Source organism: Cyprinodon tularosa, unplaced genomic scaffold (assembly GCF_016077235.1).
Source record: "Cyprinodon tularosa strain WSP-4 unplaced genomic scaffold, ASM1607723v1 ctg733, whole genome shotgun sequence".
Taxonomy (NCBI): Eukaryota; Metazoa; Chordata; class Actinopteri; order Cyprinodontiformes; family Cyprinodontidae; genus Cyprinodon; species Cyprinodon tularosa.
In genome coordinates this window covers 488,557-499,238 of record NW_024039489.1, presented here as the reverse complement: position 1 = coordinate 499,238, position 10,682 = coordinate 488,557, and the positions used below count along the sequence as shown (strand labels likewise).

Here is a 10,682-nt window from a genome sequence, read left to right as displayed (position 1 = left end):
CATTAAGAAACTATTAACTCCAGGGCTGACAAAATTAACATTTTGGAACGGCTGAACCAGAATCCAGCTCTAAAGATAATGTGTGGAGTTAAATTAATGGAAAACAGATCCCCTCACAATCTGAGAGATTTGGAAGCTTGAATGTCCAACATCAATGCCTTGATAACGAAGGTTTATAGACTCTGACCAAATGCAACAGAGTGCTGAAATAAATCATTAGCCGCAGGGTGTCTATACTTATTTAACTTACTTATTTATTCATATACTTTATCAGAAATAAATCTGCTTATTTTTCAGTCCTAATATACAGAAGACATCTCAGATAAATCATTGAAAAAAATTCCAAAAAGGTTTCATAATGTTAAAAACGTACCTTTTTAATAGGTTTCACATTTGCAAATACTTCAATGTTAATTTTATCCATTTGGAAACATTTACAACGTTAACATCTTATTTTAATAAAAACATCGCAATCAGTCTGCTCCACTGGGCAGACTGATTCAGTTTGATTCAGTTCAGTTTATTTATACAGCGCCTTATCACAACAAGTCTGATCTGAGTTTACAGGAAACAAACAATTAGAAATCTGTCCGTGTCAGTGCTGCTCAGTCTGCAGGCTTTAGGATGGACTAATCACTCTAATATGTTTGTGTGTAAAATCCAGAGCGTCACATTTGAAAGCAGATGTTCTGCATGAAGGAGAAGACACATCTGGAGATGGAGGACTAGAAGTTATAGGAGTTTCTGTTACATGAAGGGCTGCTGCCACCGACTGTCAGACGCTCCAAAGCTGTTAAAGCATAAAACAAAGAGGAACCATATTAAAACACATTATCACTGGGCAAACTTTACAGTAACATTACCAACTGCATGACGACAGCTTTGACTCTAGTCTGTAAGGTCTGCTTCCTGCTGCAGATACTGAAAACAAAAGAACTGCATGTGAGTCTGCTAAACTGTTCAAGCTTTAATCTAAAGGTTTCCCCAGGTTGATCCAGGGGAAAAACGACTTCGTCATCACTGTAGGCTTTGGCATAATTTGTTTAATTCATTCAGCATCTTAAAGCTTGGAGCAGCAAAGCAAATGTTGGCAGGCTTCCCTAATACACGGTGGATCATTATTTACATTTTAAAACTCCTTCATATCTATTGTGCATTAAGTAAGTGAGAAAGCAACAGAAAAGACCAGTTTCCTGCCAAACAGTGAGCCTAAACTGTTTAACTATATATTTTATATTTTATGTAGCACTGATTATATTCAACATTTTTGATTAAATTACTATCATGTGAGTATAATTTGCATACTTTTTCAGTATGCATGATTAGCTGAATGCATAATAAACACTTATGAAACACTTCTGAAGTGTTTATGGTTTTACAATTTATAAGAGGAGCCTTATCCATATCTAATATCTTGGTCTGAATGAAAACTTATATTAAACTGAAAACAAAGATGAAAATAGTAGGAACATGGCTGGATCAGGGCATAATCTGAAACACCTGAAATCCAGAGATTATTTTATACCAGCTGGGCACCAGATGAGCATGTTATAAAAGAAAAAGAAAAAAAAACATTTAATTTAGAGATTGTATTTAATTCTCTGGTTTTCAACATTCAATCAAAAATAACAACCAGTTTTTCTCCTAATGGACAAGTCCTGATAACCAACTCTGTAAAACATGATGCATGCGGGGAAAACTCTCAGTTTGCACCTTTTAAGATATTATCTGATTACCTGGGTATGAAAATCTCTTCTCTTCGTCCTCATTCTTAACTGCACTTTTCCCTCTATGGTAGGAGACTGTTCAGAGACAGAATGGGAAACATTGATTATTGATCATCTTGTCACCATGCAGGCTGTCCTTCAAGGCAAGCTGTTAACTGGCCCCCAAAGTCATCTTCAGCATCATACAGCAGCCTACTGATGCCTTTGAACATCTTCTGACTGACCGGCTGCACATAAAAAGAAAAACAATCTGCAGTGAGGAGACAGATGTCATGATCCATTTCAACCTTCTTTGCTGGTTTTAGAGAAAATTGGATTGTTTTTTACTTTCCTAGTTTGGTTCACATCTTACTTTGAAAGGATTTTGTGCCATTTAATTGTTAAAAGTCTTTGTAAACCAGCATTAAATATGGGGTTCCTCTAGGCTGCATTCTTGGACCCCTGTCATCCACTTGGTCCAAGATTGAGGCCATTACAACACCCCTTATGATAAAAATGCTATGACATACAGTTTATATGTCCACGTCACTTAATGATAATAATCACTCAGTCAATAGGGTCATAATTGTCCCTTTGTAAGAGATATCACATGTTGTGACACTAGTGCAATTCCTTAAAGTGATTTAGGTGAAAATTATTCAGCCTCATTATATCATCACCCTCAGCATCTTGAAATAAAGCCAGATGTTTTCTCCTTTTGTTAATAATGTCTAAATCCAGTAAAAGTTTCATGGCTAGGAGCAGTATGACCTTAACTATAGCTTTCCTTAACACCAGGAGCTTCATGTGTTTTCTATCTGAATGTTGATGCATCTGGAAATTCATTTGTTGGCATAATAAGGTGCAGAGAAGCAACCTGTGTTCTTCTAGAAAAGGTTGCTTCTCAGTCAGAGTTACCCTAACAGGAACATTTCCAAGAACTCAAGAACATGTTTCTGCTCGAACCATCCGGTTGATTGCTCTCTACCTCAGTTAGTTGTTATATTAATGCTGATTTTTGCACAGTTTCTACCTTAGCCAGTTAAATAACCTGCTGCCATTTTGCTCATCTCTGATGTTTCTGCTATTTTCAAATATCCATTACTGTAAAAATGTCCATAGCTAAATATTGGTTATTTATTCTCCAGGTGAACAGTTATATATTGCTGAAATACTTTACAGTATAGGATTTTATTGTTTATATTTGAAGTCTTCACTATTATGTTATTCTCATACATTTTTCTAAGGTCCACATTTGTGTGACCATTTGCAATAATCTTTCTGCTGCTGTAAACACCAGAATTTCCCCATTGTGGGACACTAAAGGGATTTTCAATTCTATTTTATTCTATTCTAACAAAAATCAGGTCTATTTTGGTTCTGATCCATATTCATGTTGATGGTGAAAACCTGATTTTCTCTTGGTTGTGGTCACCTTTAAATAATCATCATTCTGATCTTAGTGAAGCAGTGAGCAGATGGATCAGGTTCTTAGTGTGCTCTAACATATAGATGGAAATATCTCTATCCAATCAATGGTTCCAGCGTTGGTTTGAGCTGAACTGTCATGGCTTCCTCACACCTAACTGATTCCAAGAGGCTGACTCACAGCAGAGCACACAAAGCACAGAGGATGGATGATAACGGATCCCAACAGCTTTCATTAAACTGTATACCTGCCTCTGTCTATGAGAGCTTTGCTCTGCGTGTCTCAATGTTTTGGTAAAAAAACAAACTTTGAATCATACAGAAACATAGATGACAGAAATAAAGATGGCGACTCACCGCTGTGGCTCTGTGTTGGTCCCACCCAGCGATGTTGCCTCCTGTCTGATACTGAAAACACCAACATTGATTTAACACAGTTCCAGACATCCTGAATTATCTCTAAACTGGATTAGTTGTTCTTTGCAGTATTACTGTGTGTGTGCAGGTGTGCATGTCTTTGTACTCACGTCTCTTCTGCAGGGCCGTGACGGTGGGCCGGGTAAAGCGCATCAGCAGCAGGACGATGAGCACAATGCTGAGCAGAGCAGTCACCACCTTGTAGGCGTACAGCTGCCCCTCGAAATCAGGGAGCTTCTCAACTGGAGACAAACAGAAATTATTCTGATTTTAACCGCAGAAGAACTGAATTTATAACCAGTTTAATTAAAACAATGTTTGATTGGTGGTTTTACTGTAAATAAGATTTCAAAGCAACTAGATGTTATGGGTTTCAATATTGCACCTATACTAGGACTAAATTTAGGTATAAGTCGAATTAGTGACACCATTCAATTTAATTCAGTTTATTCCTGCCAATTCACAACACATGTCATCTCAAGGCACTTTACAGTTCAACAGATCATCCAGTCAGATTGATTCAAAGTTTTCTATCTAAGGACAACCAGTTAATTGCATCGACTCATTGACTCGAAGGCAATCCCTCACACTAAGCATGCTTGTAGCGACAGTGGAGAGGAAAAAACTCCCTTTTAACAGGCAAAACTAGACTCAGTGTGACCGGCCATCTGCTGAGGCCGACTGGGGTTCAAGGAGACAGAAGCAGACATAGAAAAAGAAGCAGAGATACGAAAGGCAACGGTCAACCAGCTCCACAGGCAGCAGGCATCAAGGGAACAACATTAAATGTTCAATCTCAGTATGTTGACATTTAATGCAGGTTTTTGCGCAGACAAGAGATAAGACTTGTGAAAACATACAACCTTAATATTAATTCTAAGTTATCATTTGTTCCAGTTTTGCAAAATGGAGCCAAACATCAACAAGACCGTATTTATGTTTTTAATTGTACAACCTAACTTTAGGTAATTTAGTGAGTTTATCACTTATATTCTCTGTAGTCATACAGTGCATCATTGCCCTAACAAGGATCATGTTAAGTTTAAATCCAAACAGCTAAATGAAATAAAAAGTCCTTTTATGGTATCTGTACCAGAGGAATGAGTTTCAACCAACATGTGCATTAAAAACAAACCATGTTGGCTTTAGTTAGGCTGTGGCTGTTAAAGCAAACTTCACAGAGGGTCTGGGAGAAACCTACTGGGAGAAACTGTATCTAGCTTTTTTGGTTTTATTCAGACAGTTTAGGTCAGTTCAGGTTTTGTTTCCAATGAACTGTTGCTTCTACAATGGAACTGAAGTTATGATTGGACAAACTGGAGATGTAGAACAAATCATCTGCTGCATGCAGCCTTGAGGCTTACTTTCTTTAACAGAGCTGCTGAATAGAACTGTATTAGCTGCAAACTGTGAATACTATGCAAAAGGAACCAACCTTCACATCTGATCTCAACTCCCTTGCAGTTGGAAGTTGGGCTCTCTTGAGCAAGCACAAGCAAGGATCCTTCCTCAGTGAGGTTGTAGTATTTCTTCTGCCTCTCATAGCTACTGTCCCACTTAGGCAAACCTTTACAGCCTCTTTTGTTCTGACACACATTTCCGAGAATCGTGTTAAATACGGATGCATTGCGGTGGCAGACAGGCAGGGAAGAGCTGTTGATGTTAAGGACCAGATGACCTCTGCAGATATATGTCCAACTGACTGTTATGATGCCCAGGGGGGGAGCCGGTCTGCTGGAGGGGGAGGCAGGAGCAGCTGGAGGCACATTGTTGCAGGGACAGGCAGTGGCAGTGTTATTGGGCGGTCTGGTTGTATTTGTGGTGTTATCATTATCTATGAAAAACACAGAACAAGACAAAGGTTTAAAATACTGAATGGACATAAGAAAAGCTTCTGACTCTACCATCGTAAATACTCTGATGTTACAAACAGAAGTGAGTTTAGATGGATGCAGACTGGATGCCTGCTATAGAGACGAGGGAAAACATTTTAGGATGAGAAGTAAGATGCTGTTAAATAGGTTCAGGGTTTATTTATTCACTGTTAACCAATCCACTGGAAAAACGATCTAGAAATAAGTTTAAAAAAACCTCTTGAATTAAGCGTATTTACTCTTAATTTGAGTAGGTAAATGAGATAATTTGCCAATGGAATGAGCATTTTACTCTTAAAATAAGATATTTAGATAAAATGCACTTGAAAAGAGACAATGCAATTGTTTTTTCTTGTTTTAAACTTAAATTGTCTCGTTCCATTGGCAAAATGTCTCCTTTGCCTCCCCAATCCAAGAACAAATGCACTTATTTGAGGCTGTGTTTTTAACTCCGGCTCCAGGTGAGAGGGTGAGCTTCAAGGTCTATCTCCGGCGGTTACGCCTCATCATAGACACTAAACCACAAACATACCAACACCTTTGAGGGGCAGTATGGGACTAGAGCAGGTCAGACTGTGTGAGGTCAGAGAACCACCAGACGCCATGACCGACTCCCACGTCAGTCAGATCCACCTCAAGCGTCAGTGATCGACTGATTGGAGGAAAACGGAAGATGTTAATGAGCTAATTATTACGGAAGGAAGATAACCTACTCTGACTTTCTGCTTGATAGTCAAAGTAGGTTATCTTTGGTGGTTAGAGCTCTGAGTCTGAGTGTCTGTCTTTCTGAATGATAACTAACCACCAGTTCAAGGTCACAACCAGAAACTTTCTCTCATGACCAAAGGTTTCGACTGAGGCAAACAGAGTAGACCAAGCAGCAGGGTAGATTAGACCCGTTTAACATGTACGACTATCTGCTCTGTGATAAAACAACCGAGAACTCAATGTTAACATGGAAAACATCCAAGCTCCCACAGAACGCCACCTTTACCCGTACCTATAAGAAACAGAGCAAACAGACACTGAGCAAACATTTCCTGTCTCCTTTTTTATTTCGATTCTGATTCATTCATTTTTCAGTAAAACCCATGTTCAAAATCGACTCCTCCCTGCTCTGGAAAAACAGAGAAACTCCAACTACACTTTAGTTCATGATGATTGTCATCCATCAATGCTTTCTATAATTAACAGCCTTAGTAGCAAAGGAATGTTCTTTTTTTCATGTCCTGTTTGCCAGCATAGCAATAATAATGGATGTCCCAGCGCTGGATAAGGTTCTGATTAGTAAATAGGTATGAAACTTGATTAGAAGCATGCTTAGTGTGAGGGATTGTATTTGAGTCAATGAGTCAATGCAATCAACTGGTTTTCATTAGATAGAAAACTTTGTATCAATTTGACTGTATGATCTGGTTGAACTGTAAAGTGCCTTGAGATGACATGTGTTGTGAATTTGGCGCTATAGAAATAAACTGAATTGAATTGAATTGAGAAGTTTAAAAAAACGTATTAAATAGAAACTGAGACAGAAAGGGAGGAAGGATAAGGAATAAAAGAAGAAAGAGAAGGATGGAGGGAAGGAAGGATTATAAAGAGAACAAAGGAGAGAGAAAAAAAGCAAAAAAGAAAATACAAAATAACTTTTAGAGGTTATTATCCATGACTGCAAGAAACAAGAAGGGAAAGAAGAAGAGAAAAAACAGCAACCATGATAAAATGATGGATGTTAACACATGTAAACAAGCATTGAAAGGAAGATTATGAAGATTAGGCGCTGTAATACAGGACTGCTCATTGATGGGCCCCTGACCTATGGGGCCCTCCAACAAACCTCAGTGGCCCCTAGTTTAGAGCGTTTTAATGAATGCATCATCATTAAAATGATTTATTCCCATCCATAGATCTGGTAGAACCTGCAGCTCGTTCATTGAACTGAATCCGGTCCTGCTGTTAGACTCACAGGTAGAAAAACGAGGCAGAGAAAGAAAAACGGCTGAAATTCCTCCTCTTGGTTTCATTTTGTAATGATGGCAGCTCGTCTCCAGCCCAGAATCCACGGCTTTATAACCAGCTTTACTCTGCATAAAGTCATGGTTAGGATTCCTGAAGCCTGCTGGTCTAATAACATCCTGAATCTGCTGAAATGCCCTAAATGCTTTGCAGTTCAGTCTTCTTTTATTTTGTGTTCTGTTTGCTGTGAAACGATGTGTTCCTGAACTCTACAGGCGAACACACTGAAGCTATTCAAAAGAACATTCCTGAAAACCTGCTGAGCCTAGTAACAGTCCAGCAGGCTCCTCTTTTAAAACACCTGGCTCTGATGCAGTAAAATATTGACACCATGAGGAATCTTTTTTGAAGATTTCTTGCCGGTACATTTAATTTTATATTTATCCTTTACTAATTCCAAAAAAGTTAATTTTGAAAACATGCTAATGTAAACAGACAAATAGGTCTACCCCTTTGGAATGGGGTTTGTTTGGCTTCTTTGTTAGCCTGCAATGCCCCATACCTGTCTATGTCTCTGAAAGGGGGGTCGTTAAAGGGAATTGTTGGCCTGGATGAACAGGGAAATGATAACGTAAGAAGCCAAATGACCCCCATTTTAAAGGGGTGAACCCATTTGTCCGTTTCAGTTTGCACGCTGTCTAAGCAAAAACAAGGTTGCGTTTTTTCTGACATTTTGAATTGAAAAAGCTTCCAGGATAGGAAACGAAACGTCTTCAAACTTGGAAACAAAGTCCAGTGGATTGTTTTTTTTACTTTTTTGGAATGACTGTGACCTGGATGACTGAGAATGTAACCCAGCATCCTGTAGTAATCAACTGAAAACAAGTAAAGATTCAGAGAAAGATGCAGCAGCCTGGATACATCAGTCCACGCGGCGCTCACCCTTAGAAACTCATGGTTAGTCTATCAGCATCTGGACCTTTTTTTAGATATTGACTCTTTCTACTTCACAAAGCTTATTTTCTTTTGTCATTTTCACATCGAATGGACCTGATATGATGATGGAAAGAAGATCCCTCTCCAGCTTTCTGGCAGAAACATAAAGGTTTTGGGTCCAAACTGTTAAACTTTGCTTCCACCTCTACAGGAAACCCAGCTGCTGGTGTTTAACATTATCTTTTCAAACTGTGGTCCAAAGTTTTTTTATTTAGTGTCTGAAATATTTTCCATCAAAGCTTCCAGAATAATCCTGCTTCCAACATCATATGAGCAAAAAATAAAGGAAAGCAACCAGAACCAAGCAGAACCTCCTGCAGATTCTTATTTAAATGTTTTCTTAACAGCCTCCCTGTTTTGGAGAAATGTCCAGTTTCACGCAGGATGCTGAGTTTTAAAGCTGGAGCAAATATGGTTGTTACACCTACTTGTTCAATTTTCCCTGTTTTATTCAGAGAGGTTTTGCTTTTTGCTGGTTTAAAGTGTCCCAAAAACATTTTTTTTCCTTCAAATTGTTCCCAAAAAGTAAAAAAAAAAACCAACCCACTTTTTAACTTACGTTGGAAGGACTATGCCATGGATGGCTGAGAATCTTCAGCAGCATCCTTCAAATTGTCCACCTAGTTCTAATACTTTACATGAGATCAGTTTTTCAGAGCTTAACAGATGTTTTCCTCCTTCTTTCTGCCTTCTCTATCTGATACCATCACAGTTTTGCAGGTTGCAGCAGAAGCACTTTGAGGTGCAAACGTGTCAGTAGCGTGACGGGTTGGTTTAATCCAGCATTAAATGGATGCTTAAGCTGTCCAATGCCAGAATGAGCGGGCTGATATCTACAATGTTTGACCTAAAAGGCCTGCTAGTTTTTGGTTAAATAACTTAAATCTTCTTGAAGTTTTCCTAAGGAGTTATAATATTTTACTTAAATTAAAATGTACCTTAACCATCATCAGGAATTCTTTCTTCAACATGAAACCCGTGTAAGTTTAGAGGAAGTTTGCCTAAATCTGTTTACATATTGAGCCAGCAGCCACTGAACCAGCTGACCAATGAGGAGATCTCCGTAGGTTACCATATTCCAGCCAAGCTTAGAGCAGAGGCCTTTTCTCCTAACTGCCTGCTTCTTTCTGTTTTAATGCTGTTTTCATACAAACACTGAAAAACTTACCTGCTGAGACAAGTGAACAAGCTGCGATGATCAGAACAAAGCTCAGCTCCATCATAGGGGGGGGAAACTGATGAAGAGGATAAATGGAGGATAGAAAAGACGCTTGAGCTCAGGTCGACACGCCAACAACAGCAGAAGTGATGAGAAAGGAAATGATGCAGAGCTGCAAAAACTCCTCAGCCCCACCACCACCTTCTCCATGCCGTGAAGAAGTTCATCCACAGATGGCGGCTGCAGCTTTTGCAAAAGAGCAGATTTCCTCTCATCAAAGCAAACTGGGTGAAAAAGGGGGTGGAGATAGAGAGAAAGAGCGATGAACGTGTAGGAAGCAGGAAGAGATAGGAGAAGGTAGTGAAGAAAAACACAACTTTAGCTGCTTTCAGTATCCTGGGTTCCTGTGAGGGAAACCAGATGTAGTGTAGAACTATCACACATAGATCTACACCACAGCGATATGATGATAGAATCACTGAATGATGTAAAGGACTCTTCTTTTTTTCATCCTCCTATTTATTCAAACTCACATCCTTTCTTAATACTGATATAATGTTACTGATGACCTAAAACCTTCAATTCAGTTCAATTCAGTTTATTTCTATAGCGCCAATTCACAACACATGTCATCTCAAGGAGTTCACCAGATCATCCAGTCAGATTAATTCAAAGTTTTCTATCTAAGGAAAACCAGTTGATTGCATCGACTCATTGACTCTTCAGTAATCCCTCATACTAAGCATGCTTGTAGCGACAGTGGAGAGGAAAAACTCCCTTTTAACAGGAAGAAACCTCCAGCAGAACCAGGCTCAGTGTGAGCGGCCATCTGCTGAGGCCCACTGGGGTTCAAGGAGACAGAAGCAGACATACAAAAGGCAGCTGTCAACCACGCGGCCCCGTCCAGGAAACGCACAGCCAGGCAGACGAGCTCCGAGACAACTCCCATGTATGAGGATGGAGAGAGCACATCCAGTTAGTCACAGTCAGAGAAACAGGACTACACTGAAAAACAGGCTGACCTCCAACCTCTACAAATAAAGGTGTACAGCTGATATTTCTCTCCAGGATGGAGTCACAGCCAAACAGGAACAGACCAGATGAAGCTACTATGAGAAAAAGCAGAGAGAGAGAATGAAGCAGAATGAT

The 10,682-nt window shown here is 39.3% G+C and overlaps 1 protein-coding gene across 1 annotated transcript; it reads right to left on the bottom strand.

Annotated features, from left to right (window-relative positions):
* Positions 1-391: 391 nt before the first annotated feature.
* On the bottom strand, positions 392-9,796 carry LOC119772946. Its single transcript, XM_038269667.1, has 6 exons — positions 9,543-9,796; positions 4,987-5,385; positions 3,662-3,793; positions 3,492-3,542; positions 1,737-1,802; positions 392-790 (listed from the first exon to the last, which is right to left on the bottom strand). The coding sequence occupies exons 1-6, from the start codon at positions 9,595-9,597 to the stop codon at positions 726-728; spliced, it is 768 nt and encodes a 255-aa protein (XP_038125595.1). The 5' UTR covers positions 9,598-9,796; the 3' UTR covers positions 392-725.
* Between the last annotated feature and the right edge of the window lie 886 nt (positions 9,797-10,682).

Excerpts from the sequence above, each read along its gene's own strand:
- LOC119772946 (XM_038269667.1), bottom strand. The coding sequence starts at position 9,597 with ATGATGGAGCTGAGCTTTGTTCTGATCATCGCAGCTTGTTCACTTGTC. Across the intron at positions 3,543-3,661 it reads CACGGCCCTGCAGAAGAGAC|TATCAGACAGGAGGCAACAT; the intron begins GTGAGTACAAAG and ends TGGTGTTTTCAG. Across the intron at positions 1,803-3,491 it reads ACCAACACAGAGCCACAGCG|TCTCCTACCATAGAGGGAAA; the intron begins GTGAGTCGCCAT and ends GTCTCTGAACAG.